General features: G+C 45.3%; 1 protein-coding gene across 4 annotated transcripts; it reads right to left on the bottom strand.

Moving 5' to 3' along the window:
- Positions 1-1,876: 1,876 nt before the first annotated feature.
- On the bottom strand, positions 1,877-27,180 carry NR1D2 (nuclear receptor subfamily 1 group D member 2). Of its 4 annotated transcripts, none has more exons than XR_009933952.1 (8): positions 23,394-23,715; positions 21,345-21,433; positions 20,275-20,419; positions 18,079-18,695; positions 14,689-14,874; positions 10,779-10,989; positions 4,912-6,351; positions 1,877-2,008 (listed from the first exon to the last, which is right to left on the bottom strand). XR_009933952.1 is itself a non-coding variant. In XM_062508757.1 (8 exons), exons 1-8 carry the CDS (start codon positions 27,047-27,049, stop codon positions 6,155-6,157), a joined length of 1,722 nt encoding a protein of 573 aa, XP_062364741.1. In that variant the 5' UTR covers positions 27,050-27,180; the 3' UTR covers positions 2,350-6,154. The 4 variants fall into 4 exon arrangements, 3 of the variants coding, with proteins under 3 accessions (XP_062364741.1, XP_062364749.1, XP_062364757.1); XM_062508757.1 differs by lacking the exon at positions 1,877-2,008 and adding an exon at positions 27,034-27,180 and having other exon boundaries at positions 2,350-6,351; positions 23,394-23,654; XM_062508765.1 differs by lacking the exon at positions 1,877-2,008 and adding an exon at positions 27,034-27,180 and having other exon boundaries at positions 2,350-5,032; positions 23,394-23,654.
- Positions 27,181-27,217: the final 37 nt, after the last annotated feature.

The following is a 27,217-nucleotide window of genomic DNA, read 5'->3' as shown; positions in this document are numbered from 1 at the left end:
AGACCAACCCCCATCTGGCTACACCCTTGTGTCAGGTATCTGCAGAGAACAATAAGGTTCCCCTTTGGAGCCTCCTTTTCTCTGGGCTGAACAAACCCAGCTCCCTCAGCTGCTCCTCATCAGATTTGTGCTCCACACCCTTTCCCCAGCTCCATTGCCCTTCTCTGGACCCACTCCAATCCCTCAATGTCCTTTTTGCAGTGAGTGGCCCAGAACTGAACACAGGATTTGAGGTGCGACCTCACCAGTGCTGAGCACAGGGGGACAGTCACTGCCCTGGTCCTGCTGGCCACACTGCTGCTGATACAGGCCAGGATGCCATGGGCCTTCCTAGCCACCTGGGCACACTGCTGTCTTGTGTTCAGATGGCTGTCAACCACCCCCCCCCCCCCCCCCGTCCCCCCCGTCCCCCCAGGACATTTTCCACCTGGCAGCTTTCCATGAATTCCACAAATTATGGAAAACATGACTGAATTCTCCTTGTGCAGTGTAAGGACCAGCATTCATTTTGTGATGCATTAACCTGGCAGTTTTGCTCATACTCTCATAAAGGCACTAACAGGACAGATGTTCCCCTGCAGGTGTGTGTGTGTGTGCAGGGGGTCAGTTTGGCCCCATGTCAAACTCTCAACAAGGGGGAGCCTTGTGCATGGGCACAAAGAGGGCAAAGGCACACTGCACAGTAGGAAATAGGGCTGCCAAGCCACACACATGTTAAGCAGCAACAGACAAGGCTGGAGAGGTTCCTATTGGGCAAGGATGAGAAGGTGGAAAGAAAAAAATCCTTCATGCTGCATTGACTGAGCTCCGCACAGACAAGCCAGCCTGACGGGTGCTAGTTCAAGCATTGGGGAAAGGCAACATTGTTAAATAGTGAAATAATTTTTGCCATCCTCCACTGGGAAGCCAGGTGCATGTTAGGCTGATCATTTACCCTTGTGTTTTCTCTATCCCCAAGTGCTGTGCAGAAGAGAAGCCAGCTATCAGGACGTGCACAGGTCTGGGTTGCTTCCTCAGGCTTCTTCATGAGCAGAGGGAAGGGGACCAAAGGGTACCTGAGGTTCTCCTCGAGATCGTCCCATATTCTGGGACTATGCAGGAACCAAGTCAGTCTCCATCCTAGGTCAGAGACAATCTTCAGCTGTGTGCTGGCGACTGAACCTGCCAAAGTGGCATATGAGAGGGCATTAGTGTCAGCCTCATTTTATACAGCATTACCAGGGCAGCTAATCCAGGGCTGCCTGCATGAGGTCTGTGGAGCATCGCACACAATGGAGAAGAGCTGCTGTACAGCAGCAACCCAGCAGCACACCTCTCTAGCTGTGTTTCATTTTGAGCTGCAGGTTCTGGGCCAGATGGGCTTGTGCCACATTGTTGTTTTCCTCTGCCTTCTACCATCTTATAAGTAGCTCTCCATGCTGTTGCATGGAATAATTTGAGTTATAATCTTAAACTGGTGGGGAGCAGATAGAAGGGCCCTTTAAGATAACCCCCTCCATCAAGCTTTAGGTATGTAACTTTACAAGTAATCCCCTGAGGATCCCCCTCCAGCCAGAGGCAAAGGCAGTCCTGGGGTACATACAGTGCACGGGAGCAAACCCTGCCATGGCAATTCAGGCCAGGCAGGAGACAGAACAGTTCAGTCCCATAGCAGTGCGAGCTGTGTATTCACAAACAATTAGGGTGTGCATTTACAGCAGGTATAAACTGCTCTGTGAAGGAACCCGGTGTGGCATTGTCTGCCACGGAGGAAAGTTGTTTTTTTTTTGCTGTGAATAGGTATTTTTGTTCCAAATAACCAGGAATGTGCAGCTTCTCAGCTTCCACACACATCTACTCAGCTCCTCTCTTGCTGCTGATGCATCTGTGTCCTTGACCAACTTTCCTGCCCAGCAAGCACAGGTTCTACAGTGCTTTCCACAAGCTGCCCATTGCAGCTCAGGGGTGGCTGCCTCCAGGCTCTCCTTATACCTGGATGGATGTTCTTCTTCCCCACTCCAAACTTCACCTTGAAATAAAAAAAAAGCAAATTAAAAGGGGGAAAAAAGGCGGCATTCACTGATGAAGGCTCCTGCAGCTGCTCGCTGTACTCATCAAAGAAGAGGAAGTGCCAATTACTTCCTTGTAGGAACTGTTTCTGCAATCGAAGCGCTCTGCGGTTGAGCTGCAAACGCCGATTCCCTCCCGCCCAGCACAGCCTGGCTCATGAGCCAGAACAGGAGGTAGCTGGCTGCCCACACCCTCATCAGTTTACACTTTCACACAGAACACTCATAGCTCTGTTTTCCTTGTGACATTCACCATTTCCTGGTGGAGTGAGGACAGCCCAGTGCTCTGGGCACACCGGCAGACTCGGAGCCCAGCAAACTTCTCATGAACAAGCACAGGCACTTCATGCTCCCATTCCCAGAGCATCCTGCCAGACTGGGAGGTTGGGAGAGTGAGGGGAACAGAATCGTTTTTTGCTGCCCCTGCCATTCGCTGTGGTAAGGCTTTTGCAGCCGAACAGCAAAGAATTACTTGTGGCCCAACTCAGCAAGAGTTGAAAAGAGCTCTTCCCAAGGACCTCCCAGCTCCTGGAACCTCTGTGCCTTGTGACAGTATTCACAGGGGCTCAGACTAGAAGGAAAGCCAAGTAAAGATGGCACCAGAGAAAAAATGCCACCAAAAAAAAAAAAAAAAAGCCACCAGCAGAAGCATTTTTCGTGCTGTTAACTTTTTCCAATACCAGCAGTTATAATTTTGTTCAACTTATTTTGTTGTGTGTCTTTTTTTAAAACATCAGTAGATACATTTCCTGGAGAAGCTTCTCTTATCTCCTAAAAGACTGCACACTCTAAGAAATCAAGCTGAAAAATAACAGATCTTTGTCCCTCCTGTTTTTTCTCTACCTCTCTTATAAATCGAAGACTTGTCTTAACCAAACAGCAACTTTTTTTGTTTTATTCCCATTTTATCCTTTTCTCAGTTACAAAGTTATGTTCTCCACATTAATGCAGTGTTTAAAATAACTATTTTAATGACCTACCCAAAAAAAAAAAAAAAAAAAAAAGCCCTGTAACTGTAGCAAATGAAGGGCACCAGACAACCCCATCCAAACACGTAGGAAGACACAGCAGCAGCACAGACAGGGAGATGCTGGCTCTCCCTGCTGCTGTGCCTCAGCTCAGCCCCGTGACCTCTCTGCAGCTGATGTTCTCACCCAGAAGAGAATCTCTTCTGCTTTGTTCATCACAGTGTGCTGTCCTGCCTGCCAGATTTCATACAGAGAAATACAAAGAACACAGACACTCAAGTTTAGCTTGCTGACATAATGCCCATATTTAATCTTTTAAAACAAGAACAAAATCAAGAATAAAATCAAGAATAAAAATTTCATTTAAGTCATACAGTACATTAATCTTTCAGCAATGACCCAATCTACAGTACTCAAATGCCTGGCATGAAGTCTATTATCTCAGCATTTAACAAGTGTATAACCAGTGACACAGTAAAAGAAGAGCTCACAATACACAGCTAACACAATGAGTTTAGATTTTCTTCTAAGAGTCCAGCTAGGGTTTTGTTATACATGGGTCACTTTTGAACCATACTTTAATCAGCTTTTTCTTCAGTCAATCTGTTTGGGGCTTTTCTTTTTTTTTTGTTATGTGAGTTTTTCCATTATGTACAGGAAGATTTATTTCAGATGAAATTGCACAAGTTAGAATATCTATCTATAGGCATACATGGTCAATCTAACTAAAAAAAATTTAATAAGCAGTAATTACTCAGTCCTGGTTATACATTCCTAAAGGCTTAATAATACAGTTTTAAGAAGAAAAAAAATAAAACAAACACAACAAAACACAGCTGTAGGGTGGCAATCTCTGTAAGAAGCCTTTTTCCCTCCCAGAACAACCAAGGGCTAACTGCACTTTCCATGTCTGAAATGGGGTCTAAAAAGTAGTCATTTCAGCAACTAAATAATAAAAACCGTGTGACTGTTTCCTCTCTAAAGTCTGAATGTTTTGATGCATAATTCAGAGAAGCTCTCAAACAAATAATACTGGCAGGATGCAGACTGTTAACAGAAATGGGACAATATGCCCCGATAGCACATTTGGGTAGCACAACTGTAGGTAGGAAGGGGCCATTACCTACTGGTTGAAGAAGCCTGAAGCAGGACAGCCCTGCCTGCATCTGCTGCAGAGGAGAGGAAAGGGTGGGCTCTTCTGCTCCTTGGCCAAGGCTACAGCTCAATGTCCCCCACCTCTCACCAAACACTTGCTCACCCGCTCTCAGCCCCTTCCTCCTGGTCCAAGTGGAATCCCCAGCCCAAAGGCGAGGGGAGCGTGGCAGGTGCAAGCCCTCCCTCTTCCCATCCCAGATCCTGATGCTGAGCAGCAGAAACACGTCTGCTGCTGCTGCAGCTCCACCACGGGCAGGAGGCTCCTCCCAGCCCACCGTGGTGTGGGCAGGAGCTCTGCAGGCTGGAGGCTTCCTGGGTCCTGGCCCTGACTACCAGGAGCAGACTCGCTCCAAACAGCAGCTTTACCGAACACGAGAGACCCAGAGGGCTACCTGTAAGGCAAGTTAACCGAACAAGGGTGATGGAGCATCTTCCCACATTAGCAAAACATAAGTGTAACTAATTAACATAACTGCTTTGACTTCTTTTCATCTCTATTTTCTGGTGCCAGGTCCTGCTACAAATGGAAAAAACCCCATAGAGAGCTGCTTTCCTAGATGGAAAAGCAGCACAATCTTAAGCCTTGTGGATCTGCTTTGCAATTTCCTACTGGCATAAACAACAAGAAAAAGTTCCATTTGTTTGGTTGGTTTTTGTGGTGTTTTTTTTAAGGAAAAAAAAAATCCAGATCACCTAATGCACCTTCTCTGCACATCACACACGCTCACATGCACACGCACCAATGGAGAGCTCCAGAAGAACAGGCATGGGAACCACAAAGCCCAAATGGTGAAAAGACGTGGGGAATCTCACATTTCTGTTTTCAATTCTCATTTAGCAACGAAGCAGCAAAATGATGTACTGCAAGAAATAAAGTCACAGAACACACATACACCCAAATGCACCCATGGATACATTTTTCCCATTTTTTCTTTTTCTGACAGACTTTGCTACTCATCTGATAGTTTCTTTCTGGCTGTGCTGAAGTTTTTGAAGAGCATCTAGTGCTTATTTAACCTATATCACAACACAAGAACCTTAGTGGCAATGGACAATCCATCTCATTAGTGCCACAACCAACCATATCTGCTTGAGATTCTCTACAAAAGCCTTTTGGAAGTTGAATCTGACTCTGCCTCTTTAGTGCCACTCTTGGTTGGTGGTTTTTTTTTTTTAAATTAACAAACACAGCATATTAATGCAAATTTGATGTCTTTTAAAAAATGCTCAGATAATTAGTTCAGCAAAGTGCATCTATTTGGTTCTTTCCATAGATCACCTTCTGTTTTAAGTTTAAATTCCTTCACAGTTTAAAATATTGTGAAGAAATTATATGTATACTTTATGTATAGAACTATTTATATACATACACATATATACACACAACTCTGTACTTTATATAGCCATAAACACTCACTACTTAACTATTTATATTATATACACATGGCATGAACACACAGTCAGTGAAGAGTTGGTGCAGGCTGAAACCATTCCATCGGGTTTAATGGAATAACAATAGTGAAACCATGAGTGAGTTATCAAGAGACACGGACATACATCTATTAGATAACTGAAAGACCAATTAAATCATCTCTTCCATTCTCCTATTAGCACAGGATTGTTCCCACCCCATTCCATGCTCCATAAGCACATACACAGCTACTCTGCATTCAGTTTACATGAGAGGGCAGTGGTGGTTCTGTTTCCTACATGAAAGAAGAGTCCATATTTACTGGGGCTCGTTGCAGCCTCTTCTGCAGGAGGGCAGCACAGCTGGGTTTGGATGCCTTGGAGGATTCCGAAGGCTGCGCCGCCGTCAGCTGAAAGCACCTGCCAAAGCTTTATTGCATGGTTATGGGACAGCTATCAACTGTTCACATTCTGTGAACTCTCTCCAACAAGTGGTACAACTGTATAAATACATATTTTAGCACAAAACAGTTTAACACGAGGCAAGTCCAAGTACAAACAAGACCTAAAGGCCTATGGGTGAACTTTAAAGGCCAGCAGTTCTTCAGAGTGCATGTTGTTTAAGGAACGCAAGTCGGGTAATTTCAAAAGAAGTTTTGTGAAAATAGAGGCTTCATTTGGGTGATTTTTCATAATTAAGGTCCTTAATGCACGGATTAGTGTTTCCTGAAGGGCCTCCACAGAATTGACATTTTCTATTCCGGAGCGATCTAAACAAAAGGGCAGGGTGAGAGGGAGAGAAGGAGAGAGAAATTAAAAAACAGGAGGGTAGGAGAAAAATAAAAAAATGACTGAACAGATGCAGCCTGCAACATAAAACCAGGGCAGTAAGAATCCCTTACTAAATTAACAAGCACAAGAAAAATCAGATACTTATGCCAGAAGGTTTAAATCACACACCAAAAGTCTTTCAAAGGTTATTTAGCATTAACTTTTCAAAGTAATTTTTTCAAAGTAAGCTCATGCCAAACTGGCAGCATTCAATCCCTATTTCTGTGAACCTTAACCCATGTTTCCAGAGAAAGACAGATTGAAGCAAATGTTTAAATATATTGCTGAATCACAACTTTCAACCCAAGGAGGAAGACAGGGCACATGAAACTAAAAATTTCCGACATTTCTTAAGGCTAGATATAGAACCCTAAACTTAAACTGAAGGTTTGAGGAGGAAATCCCACTCAGGACAAGCCACAATTGTTATCTGCACAATGGGATTCCCAGGGGCAAAGGGAGTCCAAGCATTCATATGACTGGGCACTACTCCCGAGCGCGTTCTGAGGCACTTACAAAATGAAACACTGTGCACCCAAAAATTCCCAGCTGAGGAAAAGAAGAATGTCAACATCAAGACAAATACTATGTTCTCACATGCTGCACTCCCACCACGCCTGAAGCATTTTTTTCAAGAGAGCTGTATTTAACAACACACCTGGTATCATTAGGTGGAACCTAAGTAAGCAGCTTGAAAGGATGAATTTTTAAGTAAAACATCTCACCTCATAACCATGCACAGTAGCTGTTTGTTTCCAAGCTGTAGCTTCTTTTCTTAAACACTATGTAAATTCAGCAGGGCACACACATAGCCAAGTGACTGGCACAAACAGAAATGTGCTTTGATGCGTACATGTACTTAAGCACTTTGCAGAACTGGGACATGGAATGACAGCAGCTTTCTGGAGTAACACTGAGTCAGATTCTACAGTCAGAGTGGGAATCCCTTCCTTATGCTGTCAGTGTCAATCCAATCAGATTGCTCAGGTGAACAGTCCAGGAAGTCCTCCTGGACTACTCAGTGCAGTTCCCTACTGCTATAGGAAAAATTATTACATAATCCACTTAAGGATGCATCTTGAAGCAGTTACATGTTTTGCTCATTTAGGAAGATTGCTCTAGAGTCTTCTACAACTAGGAGCTCTGATTACTATTAAACACTTTTTATTAGCACACATTCCACTCTTCTGTGAAGACTGTCCATTAGGTTTGACAGCTGCTGTCCAAGAGAATGTGAGTGAGGAGAAATCTCTCTGCCTTTATTTATTAAAGGATCTCTCCTGCTTACCCACCTGCTCTGCAAAAGCTTTGCTCTATTCTGAGCAGGTACAATGACATCTGCACAGAACATGCCCAAGAGTTTCCCAAGAGCTCCGTACACTGAGACTAGTGCTGCCTTGCCTCTGGAGGGAGGTGAAAGAATGCAGCCCAGCCTTTTCTGGCTGCCTCGGGTGAGTTACTATAGCTTCCTCCTTTCAATTAGTCCAAGTCTTTTTTTTTTTCTCTCTCTCTGTCTCCTTTCAGTTGCTCCCAGTGGCCAGCAGGTTGTTTTTTTTTTTTCAGTATTATGCCAGTAAGGGAGAGTAAAGAGGGTGTGTACTTTATACTCTTCTACCACAAAGCAAGACCCTTAGTTAAGGGATTATCTGGTCTCTAAACCTGCACAAACCACATTCTTTCAGCTTTGCTTCCGCCTTGCTTTTTCCTCCATCAGTGGCCAAGATCCACCTTGCTACCTCTTCTCCACCCTCAACACATCCAGCTAACTGAAGCCAGAGGTGAAGCATTCTTTTAATTCTGGAACAGTACCCAGGTAATTCCTCAGCCTGATCCAAGTGTGATCCTGCTTTTTCTTTCTTTGCCACACGACATGGGAAGGAGAGAACGTAGAGTTACACACAGTCCTTGCTACTTGCCCCTGCTTCTTCAACATGTTCTAAATACTCCTCCTACAAGTGGTTATTCATCCAGTGTTAAGTGGAGATGTTTCTATCAAGCAACTTCTTGATCTCCCAACTAGCAGTATTTAGAGACTTAATTTCCATTGGTGGGTTTTGTTTTTTTCTTAATTTTAATCAGCTAAAAGTCTTTTAAAAGATCTTTAATTAGTGCAGCATGGCACTTGATATCGTGGATCACTTAATCAGTATTCAACAGTCACACTTCTTCCTGCTTTTGGAACTTATGTAAATCTTGACTACTCTCTTCCTTTCAGTCTTCTCCTGAATAACTTTCATTCTGAGAAGAAGTCATAATGGCCTTTTTCTTCCACCTTCTGTTCTTCTTACATTTATGGCATTTTTTTTTCCTTTGCCTGCATCTCCATGATGTTCTCTCTGATCCTGTTCTTCAACTCTTCATCTCTAATGAAGCATCACCTCCCCTTACAGGACATTACTTTTTTTGTTACACTACTCCTCAAAGAGTGGTATGCAGGGATCTGTCTTTCCAGACCTGTTTAATCAACACGTGTCCACAATCCTTCAGTTCTACGGGCACCTTCTCATATCAGCACTCCCTCACACTGTGAGCATCCTCCCCAGGAACTCTGCTGAGGCCACTTCTGTTCTTCAGTACCTGCCTGAGCATGAAGCCTGCTCATTTACTCACTTGTGCAAAGTAACAACTGCAGCATTTTAACCCAGTCTCATACAACAGAGCAAAGTTGCTCTGAAAATTTTTGAACTCACAGCAATCATCAGGGTTAGCTTTGTGTCAGGAATACAGCCCCAATGTTGACTATATGACAATGTTCACTTATAAAATGTTGTGAAGATGTCCAGGAAGGGCTGTGATCAGACTGCAGATCAGACCATGAGGTAGCTAAGATAGGCAGCAATAATATCCAAAATATGATCTGAAAAATCCTCAGCAACTGCAAGAAGCCTGAATACCAAACACCTTCTCTTCCTGTCCTGTTGCACGGCTGACACTACACGCTGTACATGTTACATGCCATCCCTAAACTAATCCCTGCTGGGAGCTGGCAATCAGCACAGTGCTTTAAAGGCTGGGGAGATGGCACTGTGCTAGAAGCACATTCAACAGAAGAGATACAGCCACTTAGACTGAGAACAGGTGGCACAGAGAATGAGATATTCTAGGACCCAGGAGCTGAGCAAGCAAGAAGAATGGCTGTAAGCCTAGTTAGAGTGCACAAGAAGGGGAGAGACCTGGTTGTCAGTCCTTATTCTAAAGGCTGCGCCTCCAGTTCTTGTCAAAAATTTCCAGAATCCGGAAAGGCAACTAAGACCTCAGGTTTCTCTCTGCTACCTGAACATTTTCATTAACAGATTCCATGCTTCCTTCAGATTATAGTGCCATACTTCCTTCACACTGCCATTTCTTCTGGCTCTTGAAGCTTGCTAACTCTGTGCCACCCTCTGCTCATTATCACGGCTTACAAACTGAAGAGGCGACAGCTGCCCCGTCCTGTGCTCTGACATTTCAGTTCAGCCATGCACAAAGCTATTAGACTGAACTGCCCTACCTTGTTACAGAGGCCTTAAGTGCCTACAGCACCATGCCTGGGCACCCCTCCTTGATGACACGTGGGTCTAAATTGCTCAAGTGAAAGGGGTGCATTTGTTCAAGGAGTTCAGTGCTCCCCAGCTGCTGGCTCGTTGTCTAAGTGGGCGCCGTGAGCATTCCTGCTACCTACCTTTAGAGAGCTTCTTACCCAGCAAGCAGGGATTCTGCATCTTGCATTCCAGGCATTAGATGCAGAGCTAATGTGCCTAATTTGAGGCTTGAGATAATACTACAGAAGTAGGTGCTTAATCCTTCTTTGAATCTGGGCCAGGGTGCTTTGTCTATCCAGGGACTGAAACAAGATAGGAGGCCGGTGAAGATGTCAGTGGATTGGCAGGCCTTTAGTGGTAAGAAGTCACAATGCAGATGATAGGGCTTTCTTGTTGACACAGGCAGAGATCAAACTGTTGGATTTAGACTTAAGTAAAATACGCAACAGACTTAAACGACAATACTTGGAAGCAAAGATACCGCCTCATCCAAAGACTTACGCTGTGCAAGTCAGGAGTAATTTCAGTGATGCTGTCCTGTGAAACTTAGAGGAGTCAGACAAATAGCATCTAAGCAGCCATGAGGCAGCTACTTGTTTCTGCATTACATAGAAAGCAGTAGGAAAACATAAGCGCATCGTCACTTTATTTTTTTAAGGGCAATATTAGAAAAACTAGGTATGTTAAGAAGTACATTACAGGCTGCTACTACCTTAAAACCTACTCAAGTGCACTTAGACATGAAATAACAAGGTGTACATTTTACAGAAAACTTTAAATAGAACTTTAAGTAGAGAGTCACATTCAATTTTTGGCAAAGGTGGAAGTCAACTTTCTCTCCTTACCAGCAGATACCAGGACAACCGCTGTAAACAAACTCATTTCCTCATCGCTAAGTTGCAGGGCATTTAGTTTCTCACTGAATTCAAACATTGAGTTGAGCAGATCACCAGCTCCCATTGAATGCAAGTCATCCACGCTGTACTTCTTGCCACTCAGGAAGGTGACAGTACGTTCCTTTGCATCAAACAAAGATGCAAATCGTACCATTAAAACCTGGTGAAAGAATAAGGAAGAAAAAAAGAACAACAAAACTGGATAAATGTAGATGCATTTCTAGAAAAGTCAAAGAAAAAAATTAAACATTTAAACATCATACAAAGTGTCTCATTAACCATTCTAAAAGCATTCTATACAGAAACTGTCAGCATGCTACTGAGCTGCAAAACACAGTGCAAGCTCTGGCCCCATAATCTGAGAGAAACAAACAAGTGACAAAATTAGGGAGTGGATGCAGGGGAGGGGCTACAGCATATGAATGGCAGGAAAATTAAAATTTCAGCCTCAGACAGCCTGAGCCACACAGACCATGTAATTCATAAATATGCGAGTAGGACAACTTGCTTGAGCCACACAACAGCCAAAGGCATACAGGGCATTCAAAGAAATGTTTTCCTGGCCACACTCATGAGAAGCAAAATGAAGGTACTGAACCAGATTCTCACTCCACTAAAGTGGAGCAGCTCTATGGAAACGATGATTTACACCACCTGATGATCCGGCCCCCTAGGCATCCTTTGAAAAAGTACCATGCCACATCACTGTACCCACAGGAATGTTAACAAGCTCTGCTAGAAAGGAGCCACATGTAGAGCTTTTAAAAGGCTGGGGAAGCACAGCTTGAGGATGGCACCTGGTCTGCAGCAGCTGGGAATACCCCTTTGGTACAAGCACCTGGGCTGGAGCAGTTGAGGTGTGCTAAACTTACCCCTTTGGGCTGAAATTTCTCTTGTGGTTTCTCAGTTGTACTGTAAAATGTTTCCCTCTGGAATGGCTTGTTAAGTTTCATTTGCTCATGTTCAACAACCTTTTGTTTACATTTTCAAGGTTTAAGTTGCACAGAACAGCCTTCTTATTTGAAGAAAACTAACTAACTGGCATTGGTTAAAACTTCAGACTTGCTGTAATCTCTTGGTGTGACAGTCATCGCTTCTCATTTACCCTACTATCTGCATTAATTCAAATGTTTACTACAGGTGAGAGGAGAACCAGGTTCGCAAAGACTAGTGTCTTTGACAAGCTTAAAGGAAAGAGTGTTCAAAACAAATGAAAACGTTTGAGAATTCAAATACTGTTCATGCACATTACACGACCTGCTCCATAATTTTATGAGCCAAACAACATGCAGCAGCCTTGATGGATACAAGAGCACTACGTACTAGTCACTTTTGTCAGCTAAGTTATGTGTCCTTTGACGACATTAACTACAGAATGCAGAAACCCATCAGAATACAAAAAAACAGGCAAAGGGCAGGCAGACAAAGCTGAACTTGTGCATTAGCACAGACCCACCAGGTATCCAGCAACCTTTCAGTTCAAAACGGAATTCTCCCTATAGAATTAGGCTTTAAAAACATCTTTAAATAATGAGCAACCAGGATTAGTTCTGGTATTCAAAACTGAAGCCCATGAAGTTGTGCTGACTTATTCTAAGGCAAAGACCTCACCTATTTCAATGCCATCATTCTAAACAAGGAAGAATAGTTTGGACTATAGCATAGCACAGGACTGATTCATCCCATTTCACTTCAAACCAGGCTCATACTTGTGCATGCTGAGGACACAGCTGATCAATCCTATCACCTGACCACAGCAGGTCACATAAAAACCTCCACTCTTGGAGGTTGCTTGATCACTTCCCTACCAGCTATAGACAAATCTGAGTCACTACTCAAAGGGATCCAAGAGCCTTGTTAGCTCTACCATCAACTACATTTGGAGGGGAGGAGGAGGAGGGCCCACTCAAAACCAGTCGAGTTCTTAATTTTAGGCTCACTGCTGTTTCTGAGCTGGCTCTCCTAAGAAGCCATGCAAATGCCACCACGATACACTGAGCTTCCCAGTACTCCCAGTTCTAAGAGACCTTTTTAGCTTACATGTGTGTGAATATATATAGCTGTGCAGCTTCTGCACCAACATTGTCTCCGTGTGTCCTCTTACCCTCAAAGGAACAGGCACTCTTGGAACACGAGCTGCTAAGAAGCACAGTGCCAAGCCAGCCACACCAGACTTGGAGGCAGCACTTTCACTCGGGTTCTTCTATCAACATGCAGACATTGGAACATCCTGGTTCAGTTACCCAGAAGACAGAAATGACCTTGGATGCACCAGGCTTTTGAGATGCTTTTGCCTCTATCGCAATGGTTTCATTAATCCTGTTGTAGATTTTTTCCACTGTTCTGAAGCCCTACTTTTTTTTTCCTGTTGCTAAGATGCCACATAGGCCTTTAACTACAAGTTGTAGCTCACTAACAGGAATCATAAATGTTTCTTATAAATAAGTTAATAGTGACAAGCATGCAGCCATATGTAATTATTAATTCTCCTGGATATAGAAACCTCCTTATCAGCACTGCTTGTAACTGGTAAAAATGCGTATGAGCGAGGCCTGACAAAAGCTTCAGGTGAAGCAAAGCATGAAAGTTTGGTCTCACATTATAGGGACAGTTCAAGTCAAATTCTTCACCCTCCTCCTCCTTTGTAGAGGAAGGAACCAACATTTTTGTGTAAGGTGAAAGTAGAGAAGAAGTAAAAATACAGCCCCTTCACTACAGGAGGTGTGGATGAATGTTAAAAGGTCAAGAGTAAGTACAACAGAAAAAAATATATGACAGAAAAATGAAGGAAACAAGAAAACTAATAGACTCCAGGCAAGAAATCTTCCTGTATAACTTGTACCTTCCGAACCAACAATTACCCAATTTTAGAACTGGGTTGTATAAATGCAGACAGAAGACCCAACAGATCACAAGAGAAATGTCTTCATCTCAGGTAAACATAAAATCCAGCATCTCTCTTTGAAAGAATAAATCATGTAAACAAGAGCAAAGGCATCAACAATGCTACACTTCCCAGAAAAGCACAGTAACATCAAATACTTGGGACTTCGGCTCCTCTGACCGTCTCTATTCAAATTTCACATTTGAATATTTATGAAATGAATACGGCCTCCAGTAGACACAAGGGTCTGGAAGGGCAACTAAAACATGATGTAAAGGTCATCTTGTGAAGGTCACTAATTATAAAACAGCAGCAAGCTCTGTGGTATCATTTCCAAATTAATACCACTAATTCACATATACGTCATGACCACAAGTGGATGCAATTAACCACGAGGACCTAGTGGGATTAGTCTAGAGTAAGTCAGGCTGCAGCTGGCACACAGTATCTACAGAGCTGCAGCAGTACAGGTAGTTACCATTGTTACTGCATTGGACATGGAAGCTTCAGACACTCCCAAGTCACCACCAAAGTGGTGACTGGTCAGGATTGGATACTCTGGCTTTTGCAGGAAGCAGAGTGGCACAAGGAAGGACATGCAGAGCAGTAAACAAATTCCTTAACAAAGTTTTTAAGTCAGTAGACAGCTTTCTAACCTATACACCTTTCAGATGTAGTACAGTTCCCCAGAGTAAGCACAGGTAACAAGAAACCCCTAATTATGCATTTATTAATGCCCAGGGAAGAGGGAAGGGTAGAAGGGCTGAGCCGTTTTGAGCTCATTGGAAGAGGAACAGGTCACCAAGGCCTGATCTATCACAGATCTCTTGGACACCAACACCTCAGAGAACGCTCAGAACACCCATGAACAAGCTGGTTTCACCTGATGTAACCCCATTCCATTTGGTTCTGTTCTTACAGGGTCAGATTGATGCTCAGCTTGTCAGGTTTGCAATATACACAGAGTGGTCTCACCTCAAAGGTCCCAGCCTTCAGAAGGTTGACCTGGTCATGCTGGGAGAGATCTCGGAAACCTGGGATGCGCTTGGCGAACTCCACCACTTCCTTCACTGCAGGAGTAAAACTCAGGGAAAACTCTTCCCAGATTTCATGGCCAGACTTGTTTGGGTCCACATGGGGAGTCTTACTCATTGGGCAGACCTGATGTTTGCAAAACATAGACAGAAAACAACTTTTAAAGGTATCATTCCAAATACTGACAAATATTTTAAAAAACATGTTTATCATTGAACAAAACTTTGCAATAATGACATGGGAAAAAAAAAGTCAGTATTCCGCAATCAATTCCCAAAGAAACTGGATTTCTTCCTCTTGCTTTAAAACAAACAAGAAGAAAATCCATGGGATTGTTAACAATCTGTTTAGAAATTTGTTAACTTTGGAACCTACAACACTGTGTACTGCAAAAGACCTGGCAGAACCAAGGTTATGCTATTCTTCCCTGACCTCAACTGATTTGGTCTGACATCTGAATTTCTCTTTCCTTGTATTATCCCTGCAATTTCACAGTACACTGAGATTTCACAATCAATCAGTTGCAATCTCACAGTCACTACAACATTCATTCTCCCATCTTTCTTGTTCTGCAGGCAACTGAAGTGCTTCAATCAAGGTGACAAAGATGCCAACACCAGAGCAAGAAAGCAAGCCTTGGTTTCCTGAGTCACAGGTTTACACCCTCATTACAAGGATAACCCTTTCCTGCAAGTTTGCTTTTACTTGTATCACTGAAGGAGGAACACCAAGGAACTGGTATTCCAGTATTTCTCAGTCACAAGAAGACAAAGTGCTCTTTTATACAAACATACAGCAATTTTTGTAGGAAAGTCTGAATCCATTACATCGAGATCAGATGTATCAGTCAGGGCTGACTGCCAATAAATTCCCTCTGCAAGAGGCAACCAGAAGCGCTGCGATATTTTCAGTTCTAGCTTCTAAAATTTACATCTTTTAATGAAGCTTAAACCTTTTTAATATTCATTTCACCTGTCATCATCAAGGACAAAAATTCCTTTTAAGTATTCCTCACAGCTATACTAAATGGTGTATGTAATCCTACATAATGTCAGCAAAACAAAGAGAAAATAGTGAAATAGATTAGCAATTCCTCAGAGCTGTGCTGTTTTTGCAGGTCATCTTTAATATGGTAATTGCCTGGCAATTCTTTGCGTGGGAAGTCCTAAGATTACAAGACTCTAATATTTTGGCAAAAGGAAAGGTCCAGGCACACAACCAGAAGGACAGCAGATGCCAACCACTGCTCTGATTGTGGTATTGCAATGGCTCACATAGGAACTGTTATAAATACAGCACTCACTGAAAACAAAGAATCTCTGGTCCAGTACCCTGCTCTGCAATGGACACAAAAATCACCTTAACTTCTCATTCTACAACAGCATACCCTTACCCACAGGCACTCAGTCCCAACGGGAAACTACCACCTCCACACTCGGTGCATTGTGTCTCTGGTCTCTTGATAGACTTCTGCCCAAGAATCAGAGTATCTCAAATTAGACGAGCCCCATAAGGACTCAGTCCAACTCTGTGCTCCTTGCAGAACCACCTAAAACTAAACCATATGTCTAAGAGTGCCATCCAGACACTCCCTGAACTCTGACAGGCTTCCTATGGAAGCAGCTGTCAGCTTGTACAGTCATCAGCTCACTTCAGAGGGACCTCTTCAGGAATGACCTGTTCTGCTTTTCTGGTTACAGGGGTATTGAGTAAAAACGACCAAACCCCTGAACATCTGCCTCCATACTGGTTCAGAGGCTAATTACTTGCCCTTACTGCTGCTGACTCATTTGGTAAGATCCTGAACTCTGAGTTCTTGGGCAAAGCCCTCATCCATATCAGGCATGTGGAGCAGGGAGGGGGAGCTGCAGTGCTCTGTTGGATTTGGTTTTGTCTCCTCATCACTGACTAACTCCTGCCTCCAGCTGCCATGCACAGGTCAAACTGACTGGCTGAGCCTCTACAAGGCACCACCACTCCCTGTCCGCCCATACTGACAGGTTTAACTTCTGCTTCTCAGGAGAGGCAAGAATGCCATTTTAGTGACACCACATACTTTCCCTGCTAGGAAGAAAGGCTGGGAATTATAATTTGCCACAATGTAGTGCCTGGAGTCTGCAATTAAGGTCAGACCCTGCTAGGGATAGCATGGTCTATATATGCAGTAGACAAAGAAGGGTTTAAAAAAATAACAAAACAAAAAAAAAAAAAAAAAAGTCCCCATGGTAATGCAGCATCAAAATTAACACCTTCACTGTGGAGACATCTGGGGGGTCTTCAAGAACCTGTGAAGGATTCTCACCAAAACAGGAGGAAGAAAAACACCAGCAGCTCAAGTACTTCAGAAAGGTCAGGGGCTCGTGCTTCACACCAGGAGCACAGGATGAGAACAAGGATGTTATGTTCTCTCATCCCAGGCGGCTCCAGTGATAAAGAGAAGGACAATCTATTTTAAGGGGCTTACAGAACTGGTTGCCTGAATGGCAGAGAAACAGCAGGTGCAAGGCAAATGAGAGGGACCTGTTAAGCAAAGGCAAAAAAACCCCAACCTAACCAAACCAACAGCCATATGCAAAAAACCAGGAAGCATCCTTGTTAGGAATTCAGTGAGAAGGTACTCTAGCGAAGTCATCTAAGGTACCCAGAAGCATGTGCAGAGCCCCACTTGTGTAAGTACTACAGAAAAGACTGTGAACTTCTCTCTAATGGTTTAGCTGTGCATTTTCCTCATGCTTCTGTTCAGATCTGAAGATGTTCTCCAGTGAAAAGGATGCGTAGCCTGTAGGCCTCATTAAAACAGAACAAATAAAAACATCCCCATCACCAAGAAAGCAGCCTGCCTACCCTGCAAAAGAGATTTTAGAACCCATGGTAAGGCTGTAGACTGGCTCAAAATCCTAGGCCTGAGGTTTTACTCCAGAAATTTGATCTGAATACCCTTAAAGAAAATACTGTACACCTGACGGTATAGATTATTTGAAAGCGAAGTCTTTGAAAGGACTGAGTGAAAAGGGGAATTTATAAACTCCTATTTTCATTTTAAATGTCACATAAAAAACCTATTACTTTTTTCAACCAATGCTCTTTGATGTTATTCTACTTTCAGCTAGCTAAAAACCAAGCCAAAAATCCCCACCACTTGCATGATTTCAAATCCTTCACACCTTGAGCTAATTTTGTCCTTCACCACAATTTGCACTATCAAACTTGTGTCCCCCTTTAAATTTCCAGCAGTTGGTCCAACTGCCTGCAGCTTCACTGACCACTGAAGCACAGCTGGATCACACCCACCAACAAGTAAGTCAAATCAAACAATTGATATCAATATACCAGATGCATTCTTCCTCCAGAGGTGCAAGAGTAAGTGGTATTCTTGTTTGGAGAAAAGCCATCTTCTGGGACCCTCTCACACATTCGCTGAGCGTACCCACTGGTGAAGTTCATGCAGTGGCTGTTTGTGAAGCACACGGCGTGCCCACTGGGATAATGCACTGTGCTTCTTCCCTTGTACTGTCCGCCAAGGTGCTGCTCCCTTTCAGGGTACTGAGGGCCACCGAGGCCACCAACACAGTGCTCGTTGCTCAGGATGTACTGCTCAGAGCTCTTTGACACTCTCTCCCCACTCTGCGGCCGCATCATCTCCGCTGGGTTTTGGGACTGCTCTTGGTTGTACATGAAAGTGTCTTTGTGGGCCCTAGTGACCATACCGATCACCTCCTCCTTAGCTATGTCAGCACTAGGAGGGGGAGAAGGGCTTTTGATGGTTTCTCGCTCTTGTTTGGGCTTGGAGGAAAGATCTTCTTGAGGTGGTTGGTCTTGATGCTCTGTTAATGCTTCGTTGGGCAAGTGACCACTGAACTGACCGTTCATCATGGTTTTCATGGCACTCTGCATTTCAATCAACATCCGCTGTTTCTCACGTTTGGGAATACGGCCAAATCGAACAGCTGCCAAGGTGGAGAAATGGACAGTGGTGGAAATGGGGGAAGAAAAAAAGAAAAAAGTCAGTCCTGAAAGTATTAGCATGCACACAGAAAATACACATCCCAACAAAAAAACCCTGCCTTTTAAGGCAAGATTTTAACTGCTCTCACTAATGCTACAGTAGGGGTATTACCAGTAAAGTCAAAGAGCATAGGCATAGGAATGGCATGAATACAAATGTATGCTGTTGTTTGCACACAGGGAGAAGTCAGCTCTAAGGCACAGGCTGTAATGCCTTTTCCCCTTTTGCCTCAAACCTGGCTACGCAGTTGTGTTAACTGAAGAAATGTCAAGACTTAAGATTGGATCTATTAAATCAGCATAACTTAATCAGCTGACAATTAGGTGAATGCAAACACGGTTCATATCATCTTTGCATAAAAGTCCTACAAGACAGGTCCTCATGGACCAATTACGTAACTCACCAAAACAAGAGAATCAATGCTGAACGAAGCTTACCTTGGGAAAAATTTCTTGATAACTTTGCCTTGACAAGGACATTTTCTGCTGGCAAGGGGATGGGCATCATTGTGGCTGCAGAACTTTTGACCCTGTCCTAGGGAATCTACAACTACCTCTCCCACCTTGTCCAACTGCACAAGGGCTTATAACCAGTTTCGACTGATGTAATTATGCTCGTGCAGTAGTCCATCATTAATGTAACTATGTCTCTTTCATTAACACAGGTGCAACCTTGCGCACAAACAAGCGCCTAGGGGATGAAATAACTCCTATACACAACAAGAACTTGGAACAATTATTTAAAATAAGTTCCAACACTCCACCCACTAAATTATTAACAGCCCGAGATTCCTAGCTCTTGTGAAATAAACACCCAGAGAAAATTAAAAAGTGAAACAGAAGGAAGAGTTCTGGCTGTGGCAGTAAGTTGCAGCAGAAAAATGAACTACACTTTCAGCATTATTTATTAAAATATCACAAGGAGCAGACAGACAGCAAGGTGGTCAGAGACACCAACCAACATCACCATTTCCTCCTTGCCTTTCCTCTCCCTCTAAGAGAAGAAAGAAGGCATAAAAAGGAGAAGATACATGCCTATCCTATGCACCCAAAGATAACTCTTTAGGCTCTATGGTTACTATTCTAAAGCTATCATGTTGGGCAGAATTCCCTTTCATTGAAAAAGCAATAGTAACAAAAGAAAATAGAAAAAACAAAGAAAAAAAGAAAAAAAATATGAGTCTTTTTCAGATTCAGGTAGGATACAGCTGTAAGTCTTAACATTAAACCAAAATTGAGATACTTGTTACAACCATCCCCTTAGCAGGCCACTGCAGCACATCCCACTGCATCAGCTCCAGAGGCAGGAGGACAGCTCTGCAGCTGCCTGCAGTATCACCTTACCAGCCCAGGACACTCATGGAGCAAGAAGGCAAGCTGAACTAAATGCTCTCCGACAGGGAACCTCTCCTTGACAACAGGGCTTGGCTGCATTATCTGCCATTAAGACTCTCAGCAACTGGTTTTGAGGTGGGCAGCAGATTCCCTCTCAGACGATCCCTGCTCAGTACAAGAACGTACCATCTCTTGACATCCCAACAGACAGGCATTTTTTGAAACGACACTGCTGGCATCTGTTCCTATTCATTCTCATTATAGAGCAGTTGTTATTCTTCAAGCACTTCTTATACTGGATGTTTTGCTGAATGCTTCTTCTGAAAAAACCCTGTAAACAAGCAAAAATACCCCACAACTATCATTACAGCACATGTCAAATCCTTCCACCAAGATTCGTCTCTCTGCAAGCAGAGACAGTAAACCTTACTGCATCTCATCAGCTGCTTCAGAGCCATCAGCCCAGGAGATTTTAAAGAACTTAGTACTCCTCATGACTTACTTCCCCTTTGTGTGTGATCTGTATGTAATGTGAACTAGTTATGACTTCTAATTACAGAATATGTCAAGTTGTTCTCTGCATAGTCAGCATCTAAGACCAAACTATCTCCAGTATTACCTCTATCACTGTACCAACAGCTCCTAAGAACTCAAACACCTATGATATCAAGTGCAAAGATGGGAGTCAAAATAACATCTTTTGACTTCCATCTTTGCAGTTTGGCAACTAAACTATCCTGGCTGCACCATATGACCTTCAAAAGGTGATTTTTTTTCACATAACCCTTTATGCTGAAAAGCTCCTTCACAGAACATAACATTTGCAATGTAACAGATTAAGAAAATGCATATCTAGTTCTGGCTTTCCCTGTGGTAAATAATTGCTTTTCCAAAGCTGTTCTGTTCTGTGTCCCAGCCTAGGTGACAACTCACACCCACTATCTCTTAATGCAATTAACATGCACATGTCTTGCGTGACATGGTCCTTACCACCTCTGCTTCCAGTTTGTGTTCTCTGCTGTGTGCTCCAAGTCAGGCAGGATTGGACAAGGGGTGGGAACAAAAAGTACTGCAGAGTTTGGAAAACGCTGTATATTCGTAAGTGGTTTGCTTGCTCCCTACAGCTTCTGAAATTTCTCGTATTTAACAGAGAACTATACCAATTTATTTTTTTTTGGACAGTATCACCCCTTTTTCCCCTATGGGGACAACTTGAGCATTTCACCAGCAGAAAGGTGAGCAGAAATATAGCTCACCTTGCAGCCCTCACAGGCATGAACACCATAATGAAATCCTGAAGCGACATCTCCACAGACTTTGCAAAGAAGAACCATGCCATTAAATTCTAGAATCAAACAAAAAAGTCAAGGATATAGAAACCAACGACAACTGCAGGAGCATGTTTCCAGCTTTTAAAACCTGGACTTAAATCGAAAGATGTCAGGTCAGTACCACACATGAAAAATACAGAACAGACAACATGAATGTACAAACGCCCTGAACAGTTCAGAAGGTACCAGTGCAAGGGTGGGGGGAAAAAAAAAAAAAAAAGGACAAACATGAAGCACTCAAACGAACAGGGAGAAAGCACATATTCACTGGGCTTTCAAACAGAGTAGCACTGCACTCAGCAGCAGAAAAAGAAAGTCTACTTACATTTAAGCACTTTTAAAAGAACCATTCAGTTAACTAGGCCACCAAAGTTCAGGCTCAATCTGTTTTTTCCATCAGGACAAGAAAGCCTGTGAAAGGCCACAGTTTCCCCAACAGAGAATAAGCACGTTTTCTTAAAAACCAGAAATACTAAAGGACACTTTATAATGTATTCAACACCAGCCATACACTGTACCTATCTGATAACAATTTAGGACTGGTAATTCAGCCATATCTACATATGTAGAGACCACTCATTTGAGTGCAAATCCAGAATGGCTTGCACACTTCAATTGAAAATACTTTCTCAATCCCATAAAAATGCTCATGGGTTTGGGTTTTTTAATTTTTCCCCCACCTATTTTATTTCAGCTTGTCAATAAAATTTTTTTTGCAAGTCTTAAGTGCTGGTCTAACATTGGTTTCACTGAAGCCAATGGGAATTTTACCAATGAGTTCAGTAACCACAAAGTTACCTTAGAGACAGCTGGAAATGCTCCCACAGAAACATATTCTACCAGAAAAGTAACTTATTTGACACTTGGGTTTCATTTCTAAAGAGGAACTAAAACATTTTTTTTAAGGTTTTCAAAAAGAAAAAGAACCAAACCACAACTTTTTCTCTTTTTTTTCAACACTGATAGTACTGAGTTAAAAAAATTATCTATCGGAACAATTTACAACAGGATTCATTTCAGGAACCTCTGCCCTGATATCAAGAACCCAGTTACTAGAGAATTTTTAAGTAAAGGTTCTTACTAAGAACTTAGGGTAGCAACACTTAAAAAAAAAATCAACAAGCAAACAACAACAACAAACCAACAACAAAAAAAACCTATTTGAGGTAGAACTATTAACACACTTATTCCAGCTGCATAACAATTCAAAATGATAAAACAATTCTGCCAATAAAAGAACTGAGCCTCCAAAAGACTAAATTCCAGCTGTTTGCTGAATCACTCATTCCAGTACCTATTTTGAATCCTGCACCTCCAACACTGTTCAAATATACTTATCTACCACTGATCTTTTCTGATTTCCAAAAGAAGTGTGAAGTAAATATGTGGAGATAGATTCTTACATGCATTTTAAAAGGCAATCCTTTAGCTCCAGTTTATAAGTATTTTATTTTTCACATCCACAGAATAATGACTTGGAATCAAAAAGATAACTGTTCCACCCACAGCTATAAAAGTATTATGCTTGGGTAATTAATTTGTTTTGTTCCTCACAGCTGGGGGGGAGGGAAGGTGAAGGGGCAGGGGACAGAGTATGAACGAACAGAGAAACTAGACTTCCAAGACAGCTCCATAAATACTCTTGAAGGCAGTTTCTGATTGGATTACCTTTACTTCATCACTTCTTTTTAATCAAGTACTTGATTTTACTTAGATCAGTTTTTACTAGTGAAGATTTGAAGTAAAGCTGGACTGTATTTATGGACTGTTAGAAGTTGGCAGCAATGGGCCCCCATTGTACTAGCATTTGTATGGCAATACCATACGTATTACCACACGTGTAATGCCAAAAGATACAAATGGAGGCTTTGCTATGCACCTACACCACAAGTCAAAGGGAGACCTGGTTGTAACACACAGGGTTGTAATACATAAGGGGAAAATGGTGTTTTCAGGAACTGGCACCAAACATACTTGTGACTCCATTATGGCCTTTTGTCAAACCAGCAACACTCGACTGGTTTGTTTTAATAGTCTCCTCCAGCCGATCGCTCTTTGGTGCCCCGTCAGAGCCTTCACTGCTCCGGCCATTGCATCCGCTTTCCGAGGAGGAGCTGTTTGGAGGAGATGGTACAGGCGAAGAGGACGACTGGAAACCGCTGTCTGAGCTCTCGCTGTGACATGAGGCTGGGCTAGATGCCGAGCTCGAAGAGCTGATGTAAGCTATCACACCCCCTAAGGCAAGAAAAAAAGGCAGCACATAGTGACATAACCAGCAGACATGCACCGCTGCCATGTGAGCCACACCATGACCCAGCACCACCAGATCAGCCATTACATGCTCCTGGGAGCACTCCTTTCTCTCCCTCTCTCCTTCAAGCTTGTTTGTCTCCCTTTGTTTTCTAAGGCTGATCTCCCAGTCTGCCCCATCCCCTTCTCCCATCTTATCAGCCTCCTCTGGTCCAGACTGAGATGAAATGGAATAACCAAAAGACGGAGCAACAAGCCACGGTCATGGAAGGATGGGGCAGTAGGGACAGGGCATTGAGTGACCCAGAGAAGGTTTCCCTGGCCACCCTCTGAGCAGAGCTCATCTGGAGCCAGAGCAAAGACAGGATCTTAGAGCGCTGTGGAGCCAGAATGCAAACAAGCTAGGTTAGGGACAGAAATAGGGCAGAGAGAAAGACTTCATGCAGGCTACACGCCAGAGGCACAGAAAGGAAGGGCTGGGAGGTGCTCATGATGCAGAAGGGAAGGGGGCAAGGGAAGGAAATAGCACTGCAGTCTGGTTAGCCTACTGAACGCCATTTGTCCAACTGCAAGCCTTTGTAGCGTTTCAAGCAGCAGCTAAACTCCAACTGCTAGGCTGCTATTTGCAAACAGCCTCTGTCCTGCCGCGTCCTGCAATCTGACACGCTTGAGAATCCCTCATATGAAACAGCTTTTTGTCCTCAGGCAGACCTGGGAGCAGTTCTGGCTTTTCACAGGCTCCTTCTTCTTGCTCGTAAGCAAGAGAAATTGTTTGCACTTCATATGAGTTTGTCTTCAAGACTCAGCATTTCAAAAGTCAATACAAAAACATTTGATATTTCACACAAGAATTTCAAAAGCCATAGCCATGAAATTGTTTAAATAAAACTACACTCCGTATGTTCTACATTTTATGCCTCTATTGCTCAGTGGACTCTCTTCACTGATGACTCAGGACACTGCAGCAAGGAACTCCACACACAGGAATTTGAAACTTTAAAAGAGCCACGCACTGCCTGCCTTTGGAGGAAAAAAGCACTGGTGTCTGTAGAGTCCTTGATCAGCTGAATCGGCACAGCAGGCAGAGGCTATAGCATCTTACATCAGCCATACCTTCCTCACAGATAAAAGCAGTGGTTTTAGACAACCCTGGAAACACCGCTGCTTGCAGGGAACAATTCTGACTTACAAATTTGCAATACTTTTATAACCGTCCTCTTAGCACCTCTGCAGCAACAAAACTGGCCCACTTCCTCTTCAGCACTTTATTTTTTTCTACCAAGGAAACCTTTGGCAGGAGGGTTCCCCGAAAAGCACGCGGCCCAGGAGCTCCTGGCAGAGCTGCTGGGGAGCAGAAGTCAGACTGAGGGGCCATGTGACAGGAGCAGGACACACAGACTGCTGCTCACGTTCCCAGACACCAATGTCCCTGCACCCTGCCACAGGGGTTGCTCCCGCACTGATTTTTTTTTTTTTTTTTTTTTTTAAGAAATCCTCCACACAGCATAGCACGCATTTCGGATCAGGTATTCGGAGAAAGGAGGATTGGCAAGGGGGTCACGGGTTCAGCCGCGGCTTGAGAAACAAGGCATCATCAGCCACCCGTGCTGGGCTAAGACACCACCTGTTTGACAAAGCCTGTGCCATCCCCCAGAGCCGCACGCGCCTGTGCCAGGTGCCAGGTCAAAGCTCACTGTTCACCTGGCCCAGGGAGGCACCAGCCTCCTCAGCAGGCGCCATCCTTATCGGAAAGGGGCAGATCGGGACACGCAAGCACAGCCCCTGCAGGGAACTCCACGTTTCTCCGCGCTGCCACCGCGCCCCATTATCTTTAAATCCTGCTCGTAAAAGAAATGCTCTTCTCCCTCAAGGGTAAGGCCAATGTCACAGAGGAGCACAGAAAGTGTACGCCTGCGGGGGAGTTTCACCCCTCTCCTCCTTAGAGCTGGAGGAGCGCCAGATAGCTGGGCTGCTCTGGCACCCTGGAGAGCTTGGCAGTCCTGCCAGCGTCACAGGCCCGATTCCTCGTATTTTTTGTTATTTTAGAAGTTGCACTTCCCTGTGAACCCTGGTTTTGTTTGGTCAGCAGTCAGAAGTTGACTCTCTCACAGAGCACAGGGTGACATCTCGGAACAAAGAGCACAGACACAGAGCACGTACGTGTGCACACGGATGCTGGCACGCCGCAGAAAGGGGGCACCGGGGCGCTCGGTGGAGAAGGCAGCCCCGGTTCTGAGGGATTTTCTCAGGGAACCCACCTGCCGGAGGGTGCTGAAATGAGACATGCGGGCTACGCGGAGCCGCTCTACTGCTGCTGCTGCTGCGGCACTCCCGGCCGAGGGACACGGACCCTTTGGGCTCTACCCGGCGGGATTAACTTCAGGGACGGGGCGGGGGTGGTACCGCAACGGGCTGGTATTCCATGAACACAGAGACCTGGGGAGCGGGAACGCCGCAGGGACGCGAAGGAGGCTGCGAACCGCTGGGGCGATCAAACCGGCCCCCGGGACGCTGCGGCAGCAGGGGCTCCCCGGCCGGCACCCCGATCTCCCCCGGCTAACAAAGCGGGAAGGGAGCGGGGAGCGCGGTGGCCGTGTCCGCAGCCGCCCTCCCGCCTCACCCCATTCCACCGCACCGGGGCTGCGGCTTTTCCCTGCCGCGGTCACGCGGCGCCGGGGCTGGAAGAGCCGGGCCCGCCCTGCGCTGCCCCCGGGCCGCCCCCTCCCCGTTACACAACACCGCCCCCGCGCATGGCGGCGGGCCGCGTGCCGTCGCCGCCGCACACGGCCGCACCGCGTGTCCCCCCGCGACCCCGCGCACTCCCTCGCGCCGCGCCGCGCCGCCGGGCCCCCAACACCCACCCACCCCCGGCGCTCCACAGCGGCGGGGGCGGAGCCGCGAGAACCGCGGGGGCGGGGCCGCCCGACGCCGCAGCAGCGGCGCGGCCCCACGTGTCCCCGGCGCGCCCCCGCCGCCGCCGCCGCCCCGAATGTAGGTCACCAAAACAGCGGCCGCCCGCCCGCCCGCGCGCCTCACGTGTCCGCGCCGCCCGCCGCCCCGCGCCGCCGCCCCGCCGCTATTATGCAATGCGCGCGTCACCGCCTCGCGCGGCCAATGAGCGGGCGCGCCGCGCGGAACGTAAACACAGCGCGCACATGGCTCGCCCGGCGGGTCCATGTGAGGCGGCGCGGGGCCGTCCCGGCCACCAGCGGGGCCGGGGCCGGGCAGCGCCGCCGCCCGTCGCGCTCCCCCCGCCCCGCCGCGCCCCGGCCGACCCCCGCCCGCACCCCCGCGCCCGCCCGGCCCCGCGGGACCATCCCGCGCGGCTGCTCCCCCGCCTCCCGCAGCGGCCGACCCCGCTTACCCGCGCTGACTTCCATGGCGGCCTCCTCCCGCAGGGGCACGGGCGGCGCCGCGCTGGGTTTCGCCGGGGCCGGCTCGGCTCCGGTCGGCGCGGCGCGGCTCCGCTCGGTCGTTGTCTTCCCAGCTCCGTGTCCCCGCCGCAGCCCTACATGCAGCCGGCGGGAGGCAGGCAGGACGGACGGAGG

This window comes from Cinclus cinclus, chromosome 1 (genome assembly GCF_963662255.1).
Source record: "Cinclus cinclus chromosome 1, bCinCin1.1, whole genome shotgun sequence".
Taxonomy (NCBI): Eukaryota; Metazoa; Chordata; class Aves; order Passeriformes; family Cinclidae; genus Cinclus; species Cinclus cinclus.
This window is presented reverse-complemented; position numbering and strand designations above follow the sequence as displayed.

Coding starts and splice junctions, on each gene's coding strand:
- NR1D2 (XM_062508773.1), bottom strand. CDS start 23,715: ATGGCAGCGGTGCATGTCTGCTGGTTATGTCACTATGTGCTGCCTTTT. Junction 21,434..23,393: donor AGGCCATAATGGAGTCACAA/GTATGTTTGGTG, acceptor GTTTGATTCTAG/AATTTAATGGCATGGTTCTT. Junction 18,696..20,274: donor TGTTGGGATGTCAAGAGATG/GTACGTTCTTGT, acceptor CCACCTTGGCAG/CTGTTCGATTTGGCCGTATT.